Source organism: Artemia sp. Qi Xiang Cuo, chromosome 5 (assembly GCF_049724085.1).
Source record: "Artemia sp. Qi Xiang Cuo chromosome 5, ASM4972408v1, whole genome shotgun sequence".
NCBI lineage: Eukaryota > Metazoa > Arthropoda > Branchiopoda > Anostraca > Artemiidae > Artemia > Artemia sp. Qi Xiang Cuo.
This window is the reverse complement of record NC_142798.1, coordinates 26587349-26613509: the sequence shown is the minus strand read 5'-3', so window position 1 is coordinate 26613509 and position 26161 is coordinate 26587349. Positions and strand designations below refer to the sequence as shown.

At 35.0% G+C, this 26161-nt stretch overlaps 1 protein-coding gene across 1 annotated transcript in view; it reads left to right on the top strand.

Moving 5' to 3' along the window:
* The window catches only part of LOC148951984 (lysosomal alpha-mannosidase-like), a 397289-nt gene that overhangs the window by 283958 nt on the left and 87170 nt on the right, over positions 1-26161 (top strand). Inside the window, exons 7-8 of the mRNA XM_089089462.1 lie at positions 575-814; positions 5194-5343. Coding sequence (XP_088945588.1) covers positions 575-814; positions 5194-5343 — 390 coding nt within the window. The remainder of the gene's footprint in view (positions 1-574; positions 815-5193; positions 5344-26161) is intronic.

Here is a 26161-nt window from a genome sequence, read left to right as displayed (position 1 = left end):
GTCGATGTTTGCTCTTTTTCTGTTTTTTATCTTAGAAACTAAAATTCTTTGTTATGTATCTAAATAAAGATAAATTTATTCAGCTAATGGACATTGTATACACGGAACATAAATCATAAAAAGAATGAAAATAAGCCATTAATTTATTTTTACTAGAAACTTGGGGCGGGATAGCTTATTATATTTTAATTACTTTAAAGTAAAAAATTTGGAATTGAAATAACTATTATTTTACTAATAATCCAAGTAAGTTCTAGAATGAGACACATTATTTTCAAAGCAAGTGTCTTTGCTTTTAATTGTTTGAGAGAAACTTGTCATTTTTAGCGGTTAGGTGAGCTAAAATTTGTTGTTTACTGAGAGATGTTGTAAAGTAATTTTAAAATAGGAAAGGATTGCTAAAGCTAAGTAGTTGGACAGCCTGAAGTTTTTAAAAAAAAACCCACTAGAATCAGTAAATTATATGAAAAACATAAAGAAATCGTAAAACTCAAAATTTTTGGAAGGTTATGGAGCCGACAGCTTTCAGCCCACGGCTTGCGTGACCACATTTAATTCCTTTTGTGTATTATAGATTCACAGACGACTTCTCTTCGATGATGCATTTGGTGTAGATGAAGCGTTGAATGAACTGGAATTCGGAGAAGGTCTTGTAGTCAGAGGTACTAATTATTTAGTGGGAAATTTCAGCTCTGGAGGCACTATCTCACAGTATTACCGTCAACTGGCATTGAAAGTGTCGAAAAAACCTGTTCTTTCATTTGCAAAAACGAGTCTATCATTCAGTCAGTGGAAGACTAAATACAAGTTTGAGGTAAGTGATGACTGCCCGAAAAACAGCACGCGGAACAAGCGTAATGTAAAAAAAACGCTAAAATGGGGTAAATTATACTTAAAATATAAAAAAAAAATCAAAAATAGATCATAAAACTCATAGTTTTGGGATAGTATGGGGCCGAGAGTATGCGTGACTACCTTTAATTACTTTTATGGATTAATTATTTACAAACGCCTTTTCTTCGATAATGCAATTGGCGTGGGTGAAGCGTTGAATGAAACAGAATTCAGAGAAGGTTTGACGGTGGCGTTTCAATTGCAAAAACGACTCTATCATTCAGTCAGTGGAAGACTAAATACAAGTTTGAGGTAAGTGATGACTGCCCAAAAAAAAGCACGCGGAACAAGCGTAATGTAAAAAAACGCTAAAATGGGGTAAATTATACTTAAAATATAAAAACAATCAAAAATAGATCATAAAACTCATAATTTTGGGAGAGTATTGGGCCAACAGTTTACGTGACTACCTTTAATTACTTTTGTGGATTAAAGATTTGCAAACGCCTTTTCTTCGATTACGCAATTGGCGTGGGTGAAGCGTTGAACCAAACAGAATTCAGAGAAGATTTGACGGTGGCGTTTCGTTTGCAAAAACGAGTCTATCATTCAGTCAGTGGTAGACAGTGTTTCCACTTATCTTTTCAAAAAATCTGTAAAATCTTGACAGTTTTCTGGAAAAAGTCTGGAGATGGCTCTCAGGATTCGGGAGAAAATCGGGAGATGGATCTCAGGATGCGGTAGAATTTTCAGTATGAATTTTGTTTTATTTTGCATTTAGTTTTCGGAGGTGTTCAAGCGATTTGCGAATTAAGTACCACATTCTAAGAGTTCAGAGTGCAGATAACTGGAGCCAGCTGCAATTCCGGAAAGAAAATTCGTCAATCAACTTTGTCAAACATGACTAAAGGAATCAGCTAGAAACTATAATGTATTTAATTTTGAAACTAGGTGCAGTCCTATTTCATTCAGACTCTAAAGCTGTTTAATTAAGACATTTTTCTTCATAGACCCCTACTTTTTCTTGTCCTTTCAGGCTCCACACAACCGCCCGCTAAGTTCAGGCCGGGGACAGAAAATCTGGACGAATTACGAATACCAGGCCTTTGACCATTGAGTCTGAGTTAAGCAGATATTTTTTTTTGACCGCCATCCCCAGAGTTATTCACAAATGATAAAGACAAAACGCAATGTCGCAGCTCATTAGTATTCATATAACTGAAAAAAAAATTAAGAATAGCAAAACTTTCAGACACATATACCGCATTACATTCATAATCTGTGTCTATCGCATGGCTTTTTTTGTGAGCAGTCCACTCTGATCATGCAATAACTCAGTTGTGCTGGTAGACACTACTACTCCTTTTAGCCTCTTTCTCAGGGGCTGGTCAACCGTCAGTGTGTCAACTGTAACTCCAGCTCGTTTCATTCCAAGTTTCGTCTGAATTGTGGAAGCCAAAGTTACTGTTACCAAACGATTCCTTCTGTCTGTCTTTACATTCTTGAGTAAGCTGAACAGTCTCTCTGAAACTACGTTCGAAAACGGCAAGGAAATCAAGTATTGTACAAAGTTTGCTAAGTTTGGTTTCCACGGTGGTCCCTCGCACTCAAAGCCGATTTCCAGTAATCCACGGCTGTCAGAGTTACTGTTTCATCATCATTGGCACTATATGAATATTCCAGCCACCCTTTGTAAATGAGACTTCTCGACCACACTGAGAACGAGTAGTGTCTTAAATATGGGCCATGGGTGGGTGGGTTTAGTGACTTAGCTTTTTCGGGTTCAATAAAAACTAATTTCAATTTTTTCACTGGCTGTTAATCGTCCTCGTTTTCATCCTTTCTTCACAATTTTGTGTTTTATAATACACTTACAGGCCCTGGCGGACTATATTCGTCACTTTCTGCTTACCCAGTCTTGCTTTATCAGTATCATTCTTATGCGGCATATATTTCAGGAATGGGACTAACTTGTCAGCCAGCAAAAATGGTAAATTGTTTTCAAAATGCTGCAATTTTCGTCTCTGTATCTTGTACTGGATCATTTTATACAAACCCCTTCAGATCTACAGAGCAACTGCAGACAAAGTCTAATTTTTGTCATATTTCTTTAAATTTTTAGTAACTTTGGATCATTTTGAACCTACTGAATCAGCTGGACCCACATAGTACTAGTTCCCATCTTCTTGGTGCAAGCCGACAACTGTGGTTAGTTCACGAATTGATGTTATGATGTTAATGTTATGAACTGATGTTAAGTGATGTTAGTTTAGTTAATTACAAACCTTGAAGGTGTTTAAATGATCAAAAACAGAAAATCAATGTAACCACTGTGGAATGGATGATGGGCAATGTTCATACATATGCCAATAAAATTCAAATCGCGCTGTCTCAATTTTGCCTTGGACGTTAAGGAAAATGCCTAAAAGACCACAGGCAACGACCAGGTAAAAAAAAAAAGACAAAGAATGACCACAAAGTAAAATTTTCTGGAGATTTTCGGGAGATTCGGTATCTTCTTTTTTTGTTAGGAGATGGATTAGAAATTCGGTAGATCTCCGAATAATCGGGAGAAGCAGAAACACTGGTGGTAGACTAAATACTGGTTTGAGGCAAATGATGCAAGCCCGAAAAACAACACGAGGGTAAGCGTAACGTCGGTAAATTGACTGTAATTCACTCATGCTCAATGGTTCTTGGCGTAAAAGGCCCTTAGGCGCTTATGAGCCATTTTCCGCGATTTCGACTATTTTCCTAATAAATAGTATTAGAATCTAGGTAACATAAATCAAAATTACGGAACAGAAGAAACTCAGTAAGTATCTATAATCTAAACTGAATATACCTCGTAGTATGCCTGAACTGGGGGAGGGGGTCATTATTTTCCTTCTTTGTTGTGATTTACTTGTCTCGTCACCTGCTAGTTCGTGTGACACCATTTTTGGGTGATTAGCAAATTCTGTTTTTTTTTTTTTTTTTTTTTTTTTTTTTTTTTTTTTTTTTTTTAATCCAATGGCTTAAGCATGTCGTTTGAAAAAAAATGTTTTATTTCTATTGTTCAACAGGATATTTAGCTAATATACAGCATAAACTGCTTCGTTTGTTTGTCAGCTTGTTATGAGTTCTGAAACGAATGAACAATTGGGTTAAACCTTGAAATATTCAACCCTCTCTGTGAGTAAAACATTAAGACGGTAACTTGGGCAGAGGGTAATGTAATACATCACAAACAAGGAGGGGGATCATTACTGAAGATAAGTAGGAAGAAAGGGATGGATACTCTAGAAATATGCTTTCAATTATTTTTAGAAAAGCATCTCTAAGTTTAGATGGTCAAGAACAGGGTTGTGGGAATTTGTTGAGTTTGTTTGAAGGGGTAGAAAGGACACTTCAAATATTCGTTTTCAGTCTTTCCGTTATAATCCTCCCATTCTGTGGGCAAGTATGTAAAGACGGTTTATATTTTGCCATTGAGATTTTAATCTTTTAATTTAACTTTTCCTATGTGTCACAGCATGACATACTATTTCCATGTCTTCGATGAGAAGCTGACATCAGCAGGCAAATAGTCAGGAGGCAAACAACAGAAAAAGTCAGGGGGGGGGGGAGGAATTGGTCTCAGTGGAACCCGAATTCACGACCCCCATGTCAGATTTTTGTTAGTCTTAGTGGCGACTGGCAATAAAACCTATCCCATTAAAACAAATTCCGTAGAGAATCTCCATTGCTTTTATGAGGATCACCTATCTAATTGTGTCTAGTTTATGTTCTAGTCTCAGCAATGCTTGTCTAAAGTAAATCACTAATCATGATACAACATCTCCCTTTATCACAAAAACGCTGTGTATAAGTATTATTTCAAAGGACTCGGTATAATGTGTCTGGACTTTTCATGTTTTATTTGATTGTTTAGACGCTTTTCTGTGCACGTCATTAAAATCACAGAGCTTCAATCCGGGACCTTACAAAAAATGCATGTACACTTTTTCTCCGAGTTTCTGGATTTTTCTCATTTTAGTGCTTCTTTCCTTTCTCACTCTTCTCTAAATGCCCTTCTTCCGGTTTCTAGATTTCATGTAAGATTGCTTATAATATGGTATTTGCTTCATTTTGTCTTCAAACTTTTTCGTTTCTCCCTTTTATTTTCTCTAATTGCATCTCACAGTTCCCTAATCATATTTTTTCACATTTAGTATATTTAATCGAACACCTAGATTTTTTCCCTTCTTTTGTAATGTCCTCCTGCCATTTCAAACTCAGAGAAAAGAAAATTTATAGAATGCTTTTGCTAGGATTCTATTCAAGTGTGTTTCCCAACTTTTATTTCCCCCTTTTATTTTGTCTAATCGCGTTTCACAGTTCGCAGGTCTCAAGAGGTCACTCCCAGCTAATGTCAACCTCCTTACGTTTGAACCGTGGGAGACAGGGAAAATTCTTCTCCGCTTAGAACATATTTATCAAGAAGGAGAACACCCTATCCTATCAAAAGAAGTGACAGTTTCTCTCGAGGTAAGTGACAGGCTTTTAAACTTGATACGGCTTATATCATTAATGATTTTGCAGTTTCTTAAACAGAAATTTATTTGGCTTAAGTTTAGATATTTTAATGAATTTAGAGGATGAAGATTCGCTTTTTCTTATTATTAAATAAAAAAAAAAAAGTTTTTAAACTGAAAATAAGGAGCGACATTAAAACTTAAAACGAACAGAAATTATTCCGTATATGAAAGGGGCTGCCCCTCCTCAACGCCTCACTCTTTACGGTAAAGTTTTTTTTATTGTTTTAAAAAATAAATTTGTCAGACAGAGTCAAACTTTAGCGTAAAGAGCGAGGCGTTGAGGAGGGGACAGCCCCTTTCATATACGGAATAATTTCTGTTCGCTTTAAGTTTTGATGTCGCTCCTTACTTTCAGTTTAAAAAACTTGTTTTTTTTTTATTTAATTTCTGAGCGTTTTTTAGTTAATGCAGCTTTTATTTTGGCTTACCGTCATTGAATAAGTAAACAAAATTTGCAAAAAATTTTTACTTTTCTTGTGCTAAATGGCTGTCTCTAAATTTGGTTCTGACGTAATTTACAAATTAACTTACGTAACGAACTTCTATATTCGTATATTTTTCTCCTCTTAGTCAATACCACGCTCTTTACGTTAAAAGTGAAACATTTTTTTAAATCACAAACCCCTGAATCACAAAGGCCGTTTAATTAGAATAGATAGCTCTTTTGAAAGCACTAAAAAAAAAACTGTAGCGTAAGGAGCGAGGTATTGACTTGGGGGAGAACTCCCTCATATACGTAATAATTTCTGTTCGTTTTAAGTTCTAATGTTGCTTCTTACTTTCAGTTGAAAAAACTTGTTTTTTTAATTTAATTTCTGATCGTTTTTTAAATAATGCTTGGAAATCCGGCGCACCCTTCATAGAAATGTCCCTTACCCCCAAGAAACATCCTCCCCGGAATAATTCTCCCGAGTAACCCCCTCCTCCAGCCCCCCCCCCACCAGAAAAAAATCCTTCCTGAAAATGTCTGTATACTTCCCAATAACCAATACAATATGCAAGCAATGGGCAAAGTGCATAACTTGCAGCCCTTCCCCTGGGAATTGCGGGGGCTTAAGTTATCCTAAAAGACATGTTTATTAGATTTTCGACTATGCTGAACAAAATGGCTATCTAAAAATTTTATTTGGGTGACTTTGAGAAAAAATGAGCGTGGGAGGGGGTCTAGTTGCCCCCCATTTTTTGTCACTTAAAAAGGGCACTAGAACTTTTAATTTTTGTTCCAATGAGCCCTTCTATGATATTCTAGGACCACTGGGTCAATACGATTACCCCTGGAAAAAAAACAACAAATAAACACGCGTCCGTGATCTTTCTTCTGGCAAAAAGTGGAAATTTCCACATTTTTTCAGACAGGTGCTTGACACCTCTTCAGTAGGGTTCTCTGATAGGCTGAATCTGATGGTGTGATTTTCATTAAGGTTCTATAGCTTTTAGGGGGTCTCTCCCCCTTTTTTCGAAAATCAGTCAAATTTTCTCAGGCGTGTAAGTTTTGATGAGTAAAATTAAACTTGATGAAACTTGTATTTTTGAAATTAGAATTAAAATCTCATTCTTTTGATGTATCTATTGGTACCAAAACTCCGTTTTTTAGAGTTTCGGTAACCATTGAGCCGGGTCGCTCCTTACTTACAGTTCGTTACCACGAACTGTTTGATTTTCATATAAATATTTTTATTTATAAAATATCTTATTTTCTGGATGACATCAAACAATTTACGGTGATTCATAAAACTAATACTTAATAGCATCAATGGTAGGAATTCATAGGTGACCTAAGTGACGAAAATGAGTCATACAAATCATCCCCTATTTAGCCCTCTGTCAATGTTTAGTTTTTTATCTTGCGAAAGATTTATGCTTACAAAAGAAAAAATCCGGTGGTAAGAGGTTCGTGATATGCAGTGTACTAAAACAAGATTATCTAATTAATTAATTAAAAAAAAAACTTTCCGAAAAAGAAGTTTTTCAAAGAAAAGTAAACGCCATTTTAAACTTAAGATCAGCAGATACAAATACCTGTTAAAATTCAAACTCAAAACGACCAGAAATTACTGTTAAAGAATAAATGAAACCCAAAACGAACAGAAATTAAATAAACAATCAATGCAAATAAACATACAGTAGATAAAAATGTAAATGAGCAGATAAATATAAAAACGAATGAAACTTAAATTGAATATACATATCAAACTTGAAACGAACAAAAATCACTACAAACAAGAGTCTGGGTATCGCCTCCATCTTTCACTAAAAGTCTACAACCTAATGCGTCATTGGCGCTTTACTGACAATGAATTGTATTACAAGTATTTTGTTTTGTACTTAATATTGAAAATAAACATTAAAATTACAGTAAATTTTGAACTGATGAGCTTTCAGCAATTAATATAATTATACATAAATATTCAGTTTAATTTATTAGTTCTTTCTAAAATTGTTCAAAACTCTTAAAATTGTCCCCTTCCTTAACTGTAAAAACCTAAAGCCTACTGCGTCACTGGCGCTTCACTGAAAACGAATTATATTACAAATATTTTCTTTTCCAGTTCTTACAGCATTGAAAATGAAAATATAAATGCATTGAAATCAAATCTTGAACTGATGGATCTTTAAACGATTAATATCATTATATATCTTCAATTTGATTTTGTTTATACTTTCTAAGATTGTTCAAGACACATATAATTTTCAGTAAAGCGCCATGACGCAGTAGGTTTTAGATTTTTACAGTGAGAGAAAGAGACGATACCCAAACTCTAGTTTGTTAGTTATTTTATGCTCGTTTCAAGCTTGATTTGCATATTCAATTTAAGTTTCACTCCTTTTAAGATTTATTTATTCCTTTACATTAGTATCTATTGTATGTTTGTTTGCATTGATTCTTTATTTAATTTCTGTTAGTTTTAGGTTTCATTTATAGTTCAATAGCAAAATATTTTTTTCGTTTAAAGCTTGATTTACATATTCAATTTTATCATTACTCGCTTTGACATTTATTTATTCATTTTTATTATTACTTGTTGTATGTTTTTTTTGCTATGATTGTTTATTTAATTTCTGTTAGTTTTGGGTTTCATTTGTTCTTTAATAGTAATTTCTGGTCGTTTTGAGTTTGAATTTTAACATATATTTGTATCTGCTGATCTTAAGTTTAATATGGCCTTTGCTTTTCTTTGAAAAACTTCTTTTTCGTAAATTGTTTTTAAATTTAATTTTTGTTCGTTTTTGATTGCAAAAAATTTCAAGCTTTTAAAAATACCTTATTTTAAAACCAACAAACTTTTTTTTCAAAATCAAATGTTCATCAAAGTATTAAAACTAGTATCAAAGTAACAATATCAAAGTAAAAAAAAAATGGTTTTGTGTCCACCTCGGAGTTTTTATTATCTGATGTCTGAACTATTTTTAACAAAATGGCTATTTCAAAATTTTTATTGGATGGGTTTGGGGGGAAAAGGGCGTGGGGGGGGGGGTAGTTGGCCTTCGATCTCTTTTGACCCTTTAAAAGTGAACTAGAACTTTCAATTTTAAATCAAATTAGCCCTCTCTGAAGTTTTTTTAAAATCAAATTAGCCCTCTCTGTATCGACATCGGAGTTTTTGTTACCGGACCTTTGAACAATTTAAAAAAAAAATGGCTAGCTCAAAATTTGTAGTGGATTGGTTTGGGGAAAAATGGCGTAAGGAGGGGGCTAGTTACTCTTCAATCTCTTGACTCTTAAAAAGTGAACTAGAACTTTCAGTTTTCAATCAAACGAGCCCTCAATGAAGTATACGAGTATTTCTTTCATAAGAACCATACATGCGTTCAGGGCATAACTTAGAACGTCTTCCCCCGAGCCCTGGGGGGTGTATTGACACCAGAGTTTTTTTTTTATATGACCTTTGAACTATTCTTAGCAAAATATCTATCTCTAAATTTCCATCAGAGGGGTTTGGAAAAAGAATGCGGGGGGAGGGGGGCTAGTTGCCCTCGAATCTGTTTTGACTCTCAAAAAGTGAATTCAAACTTTTAATTTCCAATCAAATGAGCGCTCTCTGAAGTTTTTACGAGCATCCCTTCCATAAGAACCATATATTCTCCCAGGACATAATTTACAACGCATGCCCTCGGGCCCTGGGGGGCTGTTTTGACCCCGGACTTTTTGTCATATGGTCTTTGAACTATTTTTAAAAAAAATTCCTATCTTAAAATTTTATCGGATGCATTTGGGGAAAAAGGGAAGGGGGGGGGGGGGGTGGGGGTGGTTACCCTCCGATATCTTTTAATTCTTAAAAAGTGAACTAGAACTTTCAATTTCCAATCAAATGAGCCCTCTCTGAAGTTTATACGAGCATCCCTTCCATAAGAACCATATATGCCCCCAGGGCATAACGTACAACGCCTGCCCCCAAGCCCTTGGGGGTTTTGTCGATACCGGAGTTTTTGTTATGTGATCATTTAACTATTTAAACAAAATAGCCACCTCAAATTTTTTATCGGATGCCTTTGGGAAACAAGGGCGTGGGAGGGGGCTAGTTGCCCTCCGATCACTTTTGACTCTTAAAAAAGGCACTAGAACTCTCGATTTCCGATCGAATGAGCCCCTTGAGAAGTTTATACGACACCCCCTGCCATATGAAGTGCCTCCAGGGAAAAATAATAAAACATTGGACCCATATGGCCTTTACTATAGGCAACGCTATAGCGTTGCCTCTGATTATGTAAAACTAAAAAATAGAAGTAGTGATACATTGCTTTCAGCAGAAACTAGAATATAATCCAATCAAAATAATACAAATCAGAGTCAAGTAAATTAAAATACCCTACTGAGCCACATTAACAGAATACTGAATTGATACTCCTTCTTCAACTGACTTCTTTTTTGGAAATGTTTACCTGTTTTTGGGTCAAAAAGCTCATTCACTGCTTCTGGGCTTCTCGTAATGTACCCCACTACTCACTGTATTGTGTCTCACGGCCCCTGAAAACCTGTTTTGAAAATATCATTATTAAATCCTTCATCAGTTTAATCTTAAATTGTAGTGAACAAAGTAACTTTTGAATTACCTACGTACTTTCGAATTTATTTTTTGATTTACCTTAGCGGAATTTATTTTTAGACCTGCACTGTCCACCTGCATTTCAATTCATTCTTCTCCCTTGCTTATTTACTTAGTTTCAGCTTGTAAGCACCTTGATTAAACCACAGCAAACATTGATGAAAGCCAGTGCCGTAAATTGTGGGGGAGGGAAAAAATTTGTGCCCTCTAAATATTTTGCTCCCCTCTGCCCTCCTATATTTCTAAAAGTATCCCCTTTTTTGGTATTTTCATTGAACTATGTTTTTTTCTGGTATTTTAATAGAAGAGTTGATGAAAATGCCCCTCCCCCAGAGCATTTTGATCAGATAAGTTTTGCAAAAACACCCCTCCCTCTAATTATTGTAAATTGGCACCAGTGGTGAAAGCTAGTGCTACACTAGAATCGGGAAACTAAAATGATAAAAAAAAGAATTCTGGTTTTAAAACAAATATCGTCTTGGGAGCTCGCAAATTATTCGAATTAATAACTTGTTATGATAACAAAGGAAGAAACTGCTAAAAAAAATTTTAGCTTTCAGAAAAGTACAAATAACACCCTAGTCATTAAGTGGTTTGAAGGGGATGCTGTAGTGCAAATTGGTGTGTAGGGCGTGTTTCACCTAGATTACCCCTCCCTATATTTCAATAATTATGTGTCACTGGGGGGGGGGGCGGCTTGCTACAAGGAGCAAGGGGTTCCAGGTGGTGATGAATCTTCTGGAAAAATTTCCCTAGTTGGCTCATTTTACAACTTTTCTTTGGTGGCTTCTGGGAATGGCCTCTGGCATCATGGATGGGTGGTACATAGACCTTACTGTCAAAGATAGAAGTTTAAACTTGGCTCATCATATCACAACGTCTGGGACTACAGGCAATAACTGGTATTTTGTGTGTTTTGCGCATTCTATAGTTGCTCAACTCTGGACGTTTTCAAGCTGGTTAGAGTCTCGGCTGATAACTGGGACCAGCAAGCAGAGGCGTGACTAATGGGTAGGGGGCTTCCTCAAAAATTGTTGGCGACTGAGTAGAAAAAATTAAGCCGGTAGGATCGCGGTGCTAAGCAAAGCGGTTTTACTAGCTGACTGTTTAAACTGAATAAATGACTACAAAAGAATTAACAAGATGACAAGACGAATGAAAGAAGATTAAATCCTTCAAAATACTAAACCCTAAAACAAAATACTAACATGACAAATACTCAAAATATGGAATTCACCTCGTTGGCAGTTGGTAAAAGCTGACTGCCTTTTTGATACCGTTTAAACTTATAGTGACTTTCCATGTCAACCTAGAGTAAGCCAAACTCATGGACTTTATTCATTATCTGCTTTCTTTGGTGGGTTTGCTTTGTACTACTTCTTCTCTAGGGATTGCTGTTAATTCCTCATTTGATTTTAGATGGGATCTATCCTTTCCAAGATATTCTAGGGGGGGGGGAGGAGCTGAGGATCCTTCGAACTAATCTTTAGGAAGGGTGGAAAATTTTTTGGCCTTGAACATGCGTAAATTCAGAATCATAGTTCATTTCATTTTCCTTTTATTTTATTTTTTTACTTATTTTAATGAAATACTTTCTTAGTATTTTAATATCTTCTATAACTCAGGATACACAGTCAATATTGCTTTATCAATAATTAAATTTAACTCATTATATTAATTCAATTCAACTCATATATTAATGCCATACAGTATAAATAAAAGCATGATATAATAGTAATTTCACAGAGGGCAAAGCTTAAAGAGATGGGAAATCTAAACGATTCAGTTGCGAAACTCGTTGAAACAAAATGGTCTGGTAACACCTTTGTTTGCCTTTTTAAGTTCCCTTACCTTTTTGCTTCGTTGTTTCTTCATGGCTTTGCAATTTTTCTTAAATACCCCTAAATTCCACCACATTTAACTGTAACTAGGTTAACTTCCATCCCATTCTTCCTTTAAAAAAGCAGTCCTCAAGGAATAAAATTGTGGAGACATTAAAGCATAAATCACTATCAACATTCTTTTTCTATTCTTCTGGTGATTAAATTTATCCTATTTCTCCTTCAGTGATAGCCATTACTTCCTCATTTAATTTGTACACAATAATTTTGCTTATTGAACTGTGACCAACTCCGATCAAGAAATACGAGACTGCCTGCTTTTCCTCTTTCCTCTTTCGAGCTTTTTCTCATTAGGACTGCCAGAGACAGAGAATGAGATAAATGACATGTAAATACTGCACCTGTCCAGTGAGATAAAGAAAGAATGAGACACTTCAAGTACTTCGACCACGAAAAACAGGCTAATATGAAGTTTAGTGGCATCTTAAATCGTATTCTTAGTATAAAGAACTACAGTTAAAATGGAGTATAATATATAATAGAGGTTAACTAACTTAAAAATAGTTGAAGCTCCTTCACAAACTGGCTTTGTATATCCTTGAAATCTATTGTTATGTGTTGTTTTTGTAAATAGTAAAATCTAGTTTATCAATGCTACGAATAATTAACACATCTAGAAACGGTATTTTATTTGCATTTTAATTTGTAGCGTAAACTTTAAATTTCTGTTTTATACTTGTAATTAATTAAAAAAACTTTCAGAAAAATAAGTTTTTCAAAGAAAAGTAAAGGCCATTTTAACCTTAAGCTCAGCAGATAAAAATACCTTTTAAAATTCAAACTCAAAACGACCAGGAATTACTATTAAAGAATAAATGAAACCCAAAACGGACAGAAATCAAATAAACAATCATAGCAAAAACACACAACAAGTAATAATATAAATGAATAAATAGATCTTAAAGCGAGTAATGCTTAGATTGAATATGGATGTCAAGCTTAAAATGTAAAAAATAATTTCCTTGAAGCATAAATGAAACTTAAAACGAACAGAAATTAAATAAACAATCAATGTAAATAAACATACAATAGATATTAATGTACATTGATAAATAAATCTTAAAACGAGTGAAACTTAAATTGAATATTCAAATCAAGCTTGAAACGAACAAAAATCACCACAAACAAGAGTTTGGGTATGACCTCCTTCTCTCACTGTAAAAATCTAGGACCTATAACATCATTTCTGTTTTGCAGAAAACCAATTCTACGACACATATTTTCTTTTGTACTCAATATTGAAAATAAATATTAAAACTATAGTAACATTTGGAAGTGATGAGCCTTCAGCACTTAATATCACTACACATCAAATATTCAATTTAATTTTTTAGCTCTTTTTAAAGTTGTTAAAGACGAATATAGTTTCCCTACAAGCAAGTGTTTGGATACTGCCTCCTTTCCTAACTGTAAATAAAAACCAAAAGCCTACTGCGTCATTGGCGCTTAACTGAAAACAAATTATATTACAAATATTTTCTTCCAGTTCTTCAGTATTGACAATAAAAATACAATTACAGTGAAATAAATATTTGAACTGATGGATCTTTCAACAATTAATATCAGTATATATCAAATATTCAATTTGATGTTGTTTATACTTTCCAAGACTGTTCAAGACGAATACAGTTTTCAGTAAAGCGCCAATGACACAGTAGGTTTTAGACTTTTACATTGAGGGAAGGAGGTCATACCCAAACTCTTGTTTATAGTTATTTTTGTTCGTTTCAAGGTTGATTTGCATATTCAATTTAAGTTTCACTGGTTTTAAGATTTATTTATTAATTTACATTAATATTTATTGTATGTTTGTTTGCATTGATTGTTTATTTAATTTATGTTCGTTTTAAGCTTCGATTATGCTTCAATAGAAAAATATTTTTTTCGTTTTAAGCTTGATATTCATATCCAATCTAAGCATAACTCGCTTTAAGATCTATTTGTTTATTTATATTATTACTTATTGTATGTTTTTGCTATGATTGTTTATTTAATTTCTGTTCGTTTTGGGTTTCATTTATTCTTCAATAGTAATTTCTTGTCGTTTTGAGTTTGAATTTTAAAAGGTATTTGTATCTGCTGAGCTTAAGTTTAATATGGTCTTTACTTTTCTTTGAAAAACTTATTTTTCGAAAAGTCTGTGTAAAATTGATTTTTGTTCTTTTTTTATAGCAAAAATTTCAATTTCTTTAAAATTCTTTATTTCAAAATAAAACTTTAAAAAAAATCATCAAATATTCATCAAAGTATCGACACTAACATCAAAGTAACAATATCAAAGTGAGAAAATGGGTTTGTGTCAACCGTGGGGTTTTTTTTATCTGAGGTTTGAACTATTTTTAATAACGTTGTTATGTAAGATCTTTCATCGTATGGGTTTGGGGAAAATTGGCATGGGGAGACTAGATTACGCTTCGGTCTCTTTTGAATCTTTAAAAGTGAACTAGAGCTTTCTATTTTCGATCAAATGAGCCCTCTCTGAAGTTTATACGAGTATCACTTCTATAAGAAGCATATATATCCCCAGAGTATTACTTACAACACCTATCCCTGGGCCCTGGGGGTTGTGTCGACTCTGGAGTTTTAATATCTGATGGCTGAACTATTTTTAACAAAATGGTCACCTGAAATTTTTATCGGATGGGTTCATCCATCCGATAAACCCAAAGGCGTGGAGGGCGGGAGGGGCTAGTTGTCCTCTGATCTTTTTTCACTCTGATAAAATAAGCTACAACTTTCAAATTTCATTCAAATGAACCCTCTCTGAAGTTTATACGAGCATACCTTCCATAAGAACCATATTTACCCCCAGAGCAATACTTACAACGCCTGCCCCGGCCCTGGGGGGGGGGGGGGTATCGACACAGGAGTTTTTCTTATCTGATCTTTGAATTATTTTTAACGGAATGACCATATGTAAAGGAGTTTTTGTTATATGATCTTTGAACTATTTTAACAAAATGGCTGCCCCAAAATTTTATCAGATGTATTTGGGGAAAAAGGCCTTGGGGGGGGGCGAGTGTTTTCAGTTGTCCTCTGATCACTTTTGACTCGCCAAAGGGGCGCTAGAATTCTTGTTTTCTAATTGAAAGAGTACCCTTTGAAGGTTATACGATAACCGGTTCTATATGAATTTCATCTGAGAAAAAAATAAATGGAGTGTGGGGGAAGGCTAGCTGCCCTCCAATTTTTTTTTACTCTTATAAAGTGAATTACAACTATCAATTTCCAATCAAATGAGCCCTCTAGGAATTTTATACGAGCATTCTTTCCGTAACAACCATACATAACCCCAGGGCATAACTTACAATGCCTACCCTCGGGCCCTGGGGGGCTGTGTCGACACCGGAGTTTTTTTGTTATCAGAACTTTGAACTATTTTTAGCAAAATGTCTATCTCAAAATTTTTATCTGATGCATTTAGGGCATGGAGGAGGGGGGGCTAGTTGCCCTCCGATATCTTTTGATACTTAAAACGTGAACTAGAACCTTCAATTTCAAATCAAATGAGCCCTCACTAAAGTTTGTACGAGCATCCCTTCCATAAGAACTTTATATGCCCCTAGAGCATTAATCACAACGCCTGCCTCCAGGCCCTGGTGGGTTCCGTTGACACAGGCTTTTTCTTTTCTGACCTTTGAACTATTTTTAATGAAATGGCTATTATAAAAAAAATTTCGGATGGGCTTGGGGAAAAAAGGGTGTTGTGTGTGTGTGGGGGGGGGGGGGGCCCCTAGTTGCCCTCAGATATCTTTTGACTCTTAAAAATTGAACTAGAACTTTAAATTTCCAATCAAATGAGCCCCCTCTGAAGTTTAGACGAGCGTCCCTTTCATAAGAACCATATAGGCCCCCAGGACAACACTTACAACGCCTATCCCCCGGGCTCTGGGGGGCGTTTTGTTATCTAATTTTTGAACAATTTCCAAAACACTGGCTATCTCAAAATTTGTAGCGGACGGGTTTGATGAAAAAAGAGCGTGGGGGGGGGGCTAGTTTAACTCTCTTGACTCTTAAAAAGTGAACTAGAACTAGAAGTGAACTGAGCCCTCTATGAAGTTTATACGAGCATCCCTTTCATAAGAACCCTACATGCCCTTAGGGCATAACTTAGAACGCCTTCCCCTGTGCCCTGGGGGGTTGTATCGACACCGTATTTTTTCTTATCCGACCTTTGAACTATTTTTTTTTTTTAACAAGATGTCTATCTCAAAATTTTCATTAGATGGGTTTTGAAAAAGAAGGCATGGGGGGGGGGCTAGTTTCCCTCAGATCTCTTTTTTACTATTAAAAAGTGAGCTCGAACTGTCTATATCCAATCCAATGAGCCCTCTCTGAAGTTTATACGAGAATCCCTTTCATACGAACAATATATGCCCCAGGTCATGACTTACAACGCCTGCCCCCGGGCCCTGGGGGGTTGTGACGACAATTGAGTTTTTGTTATCTTACTTTTGAGAAATTTTTAACTTAATGGTTATCTCAAAATGTTTATTGGGTGCATTTGGGGTAAAGGGGGCGTGTGGGGGGAGGGCTAGTTGCTGTCTAATCTCTTTTGACTCTAAAAAACTTAAATAGAACTTTTAATTTCCAATCAAATGATTGGAAATTTTTGAATTTTTCCATCTCTAATTTTTTTACGGGCATCCCTTAAATAAGAACCATATATTCCCCCAGGGCATAACTTACAACACCTGCCCTCGGGCCCAGGGGGGCTGTGAATTTTCGTTATATGGTCTTTGAACTATTAAAAAAAAAAGTATTTCAGGGTTTGAGGAAAAAAGGGCGTGGAAGGGGGGTGGGGCTAGGTTCCCTCCAGTCTCTTTTGACTCTTAAAAAGTGAACTAGAACTTTCAATTTCCAATCAAATGATCCCTCTTTGAATTTAATACGAGCATCCCTTCCATAAAACCCATATATGCCCCCAGGGAATAACTTACAATGCCTACCCCCGGGCCCTGGACTGTTGTGTCGACACTGGAATTTTTGTTATATGATCTTTGAACAATTTTCAACAAAATAGCTATCTTAAAATATTTATTGGATGCATGTCGGGGGGGGGGGGAGCTTGTTACCCTCCAATATCTTTTTACGCTTATAAAGTGAACTAGAACTTTCAATTTCCAATCAAATAAACCCTCTCTGAAGTTTATACGAGCATTCCTTCCATAAGAATCATATATGCCCCCAGGGCATAACTTATAACCCTTGCCCCTGAAGACTGTGGGGGAATGTCCTGCTCAAACATATAATTTCCAGAAATTACAACTACGTTGAACAAAATGGCTACATCTAAATTTTGATTGGTTGTGTTTGGGGAAATAGTGGGCGTGGAAGGGATGTCAGTTACCTTAGAATCACTTTCGACTATTAAAAAGGGAACTAGCCATTTAAATTTCCAATCGAATGAGCCTTTTTTGAAGTTTTTACGACAACGCCTTCTATAAAAAACCTTATATGCCCCCAGGGTATAACTTAAAACCCTTGCCTTGAGGGTTGTAGGGGAGTGTCCTCCTAAAAAACATATTTTCTATCTGAAAATAAACTACGCTGAACAAAATGGCTACCTCAAAATTTTGATTGGATGTGTTTGGGGGAATGATGGGCGGGGGGGGGGGTTATTTGCCCTCCAATCACTTCCGACTATTAAAAAGGGCACTAGCCCTTCGAATTTCCAATCGAATGAGCCTGTTTTGAAGTTTCTACGACAACGCCTTCTATAAAAACCTTATATGCCCCCAGGGCAAAACTTAAAACCCTTGCCCTTAGGGTTGTAGGGGAGTTTCCTCCTCTAAAACATATTTTCTATCTGAAAATCAACTACGCTGAACAAAATGATTATCTCAAAATTTTGAATGGATGTGTTTGGGGGAATGATGGGCGTGGGGGGGGGGGGGTCTAGTTACCCTCCAATCATTTTCGAATATTAGAAAGGGAACTAGCCCTTTGAATTTCTAATAAAATGAGCCTTTTTTGAAGTTTATACAACGCCTTCTATAAAAACCTTATATGCCCCCAGGGCATAACTTAAAACCCTTGCCCTGACGGGTTGTGGGGGTGTCCTCCTCAAAAACATATTTTTTATCTGGAAATCAACTACGCTGAACAAAATGGCTATCTCAAAATTTTGATTGGATGTGTTGGGGGGAATTATGGGCGTGGGGGGGGGGGCTCCAATCACCCTCCAATCACATTCGACTATTAAAAAGGGCACTGTCCCTTTGAATTTCCAATCGAATGAGCCTTTTTTGAAGTTTCCACGACACCGCCTTCTATAAAAACCTTATATACCCTCAGGGTATAACTTAAAACCCTTGCCTTGAGGGTTGTAGGGGAGTGTCCTCCTTAAAAACATGTTTTCTATGTGGAAATCAACGACGCTGAACAAATTGGCTATCTCAAAATTTTGATTGGATGTGATTGGGGGAATGCTGGGCGCGGGGGGGGTAGTTGCCCTCCAATCACTTTCGACTATTAAAAAGGGCACTATCCCTTTGAATTTCCAATAGAATGAGCCTTTTTTGAAGTTTCTACGACAACGCTTTCTATAAAAACCTTATATGCCCCCAGGGCAAAACTTGCAACCCTTGCCCTAAGGGATGTAGGGGAGTTTCCTCCTCAAAAACATATTTTCTATCTGAAAATCAACTACGCTGAACAAAATGATTATCTCAAAATTTTGAATGGATGTGGTTGGGGGAATGATGGGCGTGGGGGGGGGGGCTAGTTGCCATCCAATCATTTTCGAATATTAGAAAGGGCACTAGCCCTTTGAATTTCTAATCAAATGAGCCTTTTTTGAAGTTTATACAACACCTTCTATAAAAACCTTATATGCACCCAGGGCATAACTTAAAACCCGTGCCCTGAGGGTTGTGGGGGAGTGTCCTCCTCAAAACATATTTTCTATCAGGAAATCAACTACGCTGAAAAAAATGGCTATCTCAAAATTTCGATTGGATGTGTTTGGGGGAATCATGGGCGGGGGGGGGGGGCTCCAATCACCCTCCAATCACTTTCGACTATTAGAAAGGGCTCTATCCCTTTGAATTTCCAATCGAATGACCCTTTTTTGAAGTTACTACGAAAACGCCTTCTATAAAAACCTTATATGCCCCCAGGGCATAACTTAAAATCCTTGCCCTGGGGGAGTGTCCTCCTCAAAAACATATTTTCAATCTGGAAATCAACTACGCTGAACAAAATGGCTATCTCAAAATTTTGATTAGATGTGTTCGGGGAAATGATTGGCGTGGGGGGGGGGGGCTATTTGCCCTCCAATCACTTTCGACTATTAAAAAGGGCACTAGCCCTTTGAAGTTGCCCTCCAGTCATTTTTGACTATTAAAAAGGGCACTAGAACTCTCGATTTCCAATCGAATGAGCTCCCTTTGAAGTTTCTACGACGAGCCCTTCCATATGAAGTGCCTCTGGGAAAAAAAATATAAATAAATAAAAAGTAAAACATTGGAGCCGTATGGCCTTTACTATAGGCAACGCTACAGCGTTGTTCTGATACTGTGTATACTGTAATTAAAAAACGTATCTAGATGTGTTAAAAATTCACAGCCTTGATAAACTGAATTTTATCATTTACAGAAAACCCACACAAAACAATAGATATCTTGATTTAAAAACAAATCACCCCTCACAAGTTAAAGGATCTGTTGCAACTTCTCTCGTCGATCCTATCCAAAACATTTGCTCTGAATCTCACATCACAGCAGAACTGAACTTTATCAGGGTTATCCCAGGTTATCCCAGCCTGGGATATCCTAAGACTGGGATAACCGTTTAAACGGTTATCCCAGTCTTTTTATCAATTAAATAAAAAAAGTTTTTTTAACAAAAGTAAAGAGCAAAAATATGTCTAAACTAGAGTAAAACAAATAAAAGACATTTTAATGATTAATCAGCAAAAAGTTAATAGAAACAACTTTTAAAAAATGAAACCAAAAATGAACTTATAATTTACACAAAAATAAAACTAATATTCAGCTAAAACTCAAAACGAGCGTAAAGAGCGTTTGACTCGGTTATTTATTGTAAATTTCATTGATAGTGATTTGTGCTAGTTTTCCGCTTGGAAGATGACTTTCTCGTTCATCTGTCAACTCTCAACTAGCACAAATTACCATCAATGGAATTTACAATAAATAACCGAGTCAAACTCAAACTCAGTCAAACTGGATTTTACTATTTATTAAATAAAAAAAACAAGTTTTTTAAACTGAAAGTAAGGAGCGACATTAAAACTTAAAACGAACAGAAATTATTCCGTATATGAAAGGGGCTGTCCCCTCCTCAACGCCTCGCTCTTTACGCTAAAGTTTTTTATTGTTTTAAAAAATAAAGTTGTGAGACAGAGTCAAACTTTAGCGTAAAGGGCGAGGCGTTGAGGAGGGGACAGCAGCTTTCATATACGGAATAATTTCTGCTCGTTTTAAGTTTTAATGTCGCTCCTTACTTTCAGTTTAAAAAACTTTTTTTTTTAATTTAATTTCTGATCGTTTTTTAGTTAATGCAGCTTTTATTTTGGCTCGCCGTCATTGAATAAGTAAACAAAATTTGCATATAAATTTTACTTTTCTTTTGCTAAATGGCTGTCTCTAAATTTGGTTCTGACGTAATTTACAAATTAACTTACGTAACGAACTTCTATAGTCGTATATTTTTCTTCTGGAAAAAAAAATACAAAGTTGTAGATTTTTGCAGATATGAGCTTGAAACCTATGTTATAGGGTTTTCTGATACGCTGAATCTGACAGTGATTTTCATTAAAATTTTTTCACTTTTAGGGGATGTTTCCCCCTCTTTAAAAAATCAGGTAAGTTTTCTCAGGCTCGTAGCCTTTGATGAGTAATACTAAACTTAACAAAATTTGTATATTTAGAATCAGCATTATAAGCCCATTCTTTTGATACATTTATTGACATCAAAGTTCCATTTTTAAAAGTTTCGCTTACTATTGAGCCGTATCGCTTTTTTTTTTTTTTTTTTTTTTTTTTTTTATTACGTATATGCTATTAAGTATATGAAGGGGTTATCCCCTTAGTCAATACCACGCTCTTTACGTTAAAAGTTAAAAAAAATTTTAATTCAAACACCCCTGAATCACTAAGGCCGTTTAATTAGAATAGATAGCTTTTTTGAAAGCACTAAAAAAACTGTAGCGTAAAGAGCGAGGTATTGAATTGGGGGAGAAACCCCTCATATACGTAATAATTTCTGTTTATTTTAAGTTCTAATGTTGCTTCTTACTTTCAGTTGAAAAAACTTGTTTTTTTTAATTTAATTTCTGATCGTTTTTTAAATAATGCTTGTAAATCCGGCGCCCCCTTCATAGAAATGTCCCTTATCCCAAAGAAACATCCTCCACGGAAAGATTATCCCGAGTAACCCCCTCCTCAATCCCCCCTCCCCCCACCAAAAAAAATTCTTCCTGAAAATGTCTGTATACTTCCCAATAACCAATACAATATGCAAGCAATGGGCAAAGTTCATAACTTGCAGCCCTTCCCCTGAGAACTGTGGGGGATTAAGTCATCGTAAAAGATATAATTATTAGATTTTCGACTATGCTGAACAAAATGGCTATCTCAAAATTTTAATTGGGTGACTTTGAGAAAAAAATGAGCGTGGGAGGGGGCCTATTTGCCCTCCATTTTTTTGGTCACTTAAAAAGGGCACTAGAACTTTTAATTTCCGTTCCAATGAGCCCTCTTACGATATTCTAGGACCACTGGGTCAATACGATTACCCCTGAGGAAAAAAAAAAAAAAAAAATAAGAACGCACCCGTGATCTTTCTTCTGGCAAAAAATGCAAAATTCCACATTTTTGTAGATAGGAGCTTGAAACCTCTACAGTAGGGTTCTCTGATACGCTGAATATGATGGTGTGAATTTCATTAAGGTTCTATAATTTTAGGGGGTCTTTCCCCCTTTTTTCGAATATCAGTCAAATTTTCTCAGCCACGTAACCTCTGATGGGTAAAATTAAACTTGATGAAACTTATATATTTGAAATCAAAATTAAAATCTGATTCTTTTTATGTATCTATTGGTACCAAAATTCCGGTTTTTAGAGTTTCGGTTACCATTGAGCCGGGTCCCTCCTTACTTACAGTTCGTTACCACGAACTGTTTGACAAAAAACAACCCATAACAATAGATTTCATGGATATACAAAGCCAGTTTGTGAAGGAGCTTCAATTAGTTTTAAGTTAGTTAACCTTTTTTTTCTTTTTTAACAAAAGTAAAGAGCAAAAATATGTCTAAGCTAGAGAAAAAAATAACAGACGTTTTAATTATTAATCAGCAAACAGCCTATACAAACAACTTTTAAAAAATGAAACCAATATTGAACTTATAAGTGGTTTCATAAGACATTTAATAGCCCTATTTGGGCAAGCAGGAGAGGGGGAGTTACCCTGTACATACCAGCATGGTATGTAGTTGCTGTCCCTGTAGTATTATTATTATTCTTTATTTATTTTTTCTTTCTTTTCTTTTCTCTCTTATTTTTCTTTCTTTCTTATTATAGTGAATTTAAATGACGTTATATGTATTATTTTTACCTGTTTCGCCCACGTCAACCGTTTGGTTTTGGGTGAATAATATTGATTTTTGTATTTGAACATCAAATAAAAACGAATAGAGATTAAATAAAAAGACATGTTTTTTTAACAAAAGTAAAGAGCGAAAATATGTCTAAGCTAGAGAAAAAAATAACAGACATTTGAATTATTAATCAGCAAAGAGCTATTACAAACAACTTTAAAAAAATGAAAACAACATTGAACTTGTAATTTACACAAAAATAAAACTAATATTCAACTAAAACTCAAAACGGACGGAAATGACAGAAATTACTTGACAGGACATAGGTTGGGATGACAATCCCCATGCCTTCTCAAGACTAGAACATAATTTGCACTTTACTGAAAAAAAAATGACTGTGGAATGTCAGTTTAATATACATATACTGATATATGTTCCTTAAAGTTTTAATAATTTTTATTTATTAAAGTTAATAAGTTGAAAACATTTAAAATCGTTTTTTTTAGTAAAGCGCCAATTATAAATATCATGATCAGAATTATAATTATAATTAGAATTGAAATTTAAATTGCCCAACTAGTACAAATACTAGCACAAATCACCATCAATGAAATTTAAAATAAATAACCGAATCAAACTCAAAACGACCAAAATTAACATGGGTAGGGCTGACAACCCCCATGCCTTCTCAACACCAGAACATAATTTGCACTTTACTGAAAAAAATGACTATGGGTTGTCAGTTTAATATACATTTTAATATACATTGAAAACATTTAACATCTTTTTTTTCAGTAAAGTGCCAATTATGTTCTGGTCTTGAGATGGCTTGGGGGCTGCCAGCCCTACTCATAATAATTTTTGCTCGTTTTGAGTTTGACTCGGTTATTTATTGCACGATTTCAATAAACAAAATGCATTTAAAATATTTTCACCTTATTAACTTTAATAAATAAGAAATTATTATTACTTTAAGGAACATATATCAGTATATGTATATTAAACTGACAATTCAAAGTCACTCTTTTTTCACTAAAGTGCAAGTTATGTTCCGGTCTTGAGAAGGCATGGGGATTGTCAGCTCTGCTCATGTTAATTTTTGCTCGTTTTGAGTTTAATTTATTGTAAATTTCATTGATGCTGATTTGTGCTAGTTTTACGCTTGGAAGACGACTTTCTCATTCATCTGTCAAGTAATTTCTGTTTGTTTTGAGTTTTAGTCGAATATTAGTTTTATTTTTGTGTAAATTATAAGTTCAATATTGGTTTCATTTTTTAAAAGTTGTTTGTTTGCTGATTAATAATTAAAATGTCTGTTATTTTTTTCTCTAGCTTAGACATATTTTCGCTCTTTACTTTTGTTAAAAAAAACATGTCTTTTTATTTAATCTCTCTTCGTTTTTTATTCATTTTTGTAAAAAAGGAAAACAAATTAAACACAAATTTATGTATAATAAATTTTAAATTAATGAATTATAACTAGAACTGAAATTTAAATTGCCTATGAGCTTTTAATTAACAAAAAAAAAACTGTTTTTGTAATAATAATCAAAATATTAATTTTTGTATTTTTCCGTACATTTGACTGAAGAGTAATAGAAGTTTCAATTTTGGTGCTAGGTGAACTCACCCTGAACATTAACCGTTGGAAATTCTATATGTGGAAAATGCCCCCCCCCCTAATGAAAACTTCAGCCACAAAAATCACACCAGCCCCCCCCCCCCCAACAATCTTGCAAAATGGTAAAATTCTCAGTTTAATAACTTCTTGTCGGTGGGTATCATTTTTCTTACCATAGCAATTTTGGTTTGTAATTGTTTTAGAGTCATATTTATTAGACCTTCTGACTAACTACAAATAAATGGCTTATGAAATTCACATTCGAAAGGAAGAAGAACATGAAAAGGCATTTAGGAAAGGCGTGGTGAGGGGCTAATTGCCATTCAAGTACTTATGGCCCTTTAAAAGAGCGAAATGGTTTATAATTTCGGTACTAGATGTGTTCTCCCAGAAAATTCCCTGACAAAAACTTCTCGCACGAAAGATTCTACCCATAAGCCCTTCACAAGTACCACCAACAAAATACCCCTGGCCCTCGAAATACCACCCCACCTATGAAATCGAGCTGCCAAAGGGAATTTCACGCAAAAAAAATAAATTAATTTTTCTTGTTATTACACTGAGAAAAATGCCAAATGTCATCAATGCTAGATAACTAAAAGAATATATATTTATACTGATTCTAAACATGGAAAGTTACATTGTTTTGAAAAGTACTCGTTGTAACAATTACTATAATTTTAGGAAAAGGAAAACTCACCATTTCGTGAGCCATTTCTTGAATGCGTATTTTTGTTTTGTTCCCAAGCATTATTTTGAACCAAAATCTAGTCTGTACAGAGGAGGCCTCGATTAGCTGAGAAAAATTATGAAAGATTAAGTAGGCTAGTTGACTTTAAGCTGTTAGGCTTACTGGTAACAGCTCCACCCTCCCCTGCATTTTAAAGTAGCTGAAAAGACAAGTATACAACAGTTTTGGCTCAAAGAAAATTGTTAGATGCTACATGAAGTCGGACCCCCTCCCCCTAAATTTTTTTTATCGGATCAACCTATTTTGCACCCGTGGATCCGCCCGTGGCCAGAAGTATATTTTAATCGTTAGTTACTGATTGTGTAGAGCAGGGAGGGCTAACTCGCAGGCCACATGTGACCGCATTTAATGCCCGCTGTGAACGTCCAAATATCACGAAACTGGTTTTTAATAAGTTTGAAACTTATTAGGGTTGTTTAATTAGAATAATAAGCTTTTTTAGTTCGAAGTGAAAAAAATAACCTTGAAGTAAAGAGCGAGGTATTGAGGAAGTACAAACCTTCTTAAATACCTAACAATCTCTATTCATTTTAAGTTTTAATGTTTCTCCTTACTTTCAGTTGAAAAAAACTTAATTTTTTTATTTAATTTTTGTCAAAATATTTTTTTTTATCAACATTTTGTGTTTTAGAGTTTTGGTTTCTAATGAGCCAAGTAGCTCCTTACTTACAGTTGTGAACCTGATGGTGTGATTTTCGTTCATATTGCTTGATTTTTTGAGGGTGCTTGAAAAACATACATTACAACTTTCCCTGTTTTTATTTTGTATAAAATAAAATATATAAAAAAATAAAATAAAATAAGTATAAACATATATTTATATCTATATTCGCCGCCTGTTTTTGTTTTTATTATAAAAGTATTCTAAGACCACAAATCCAAAACAATG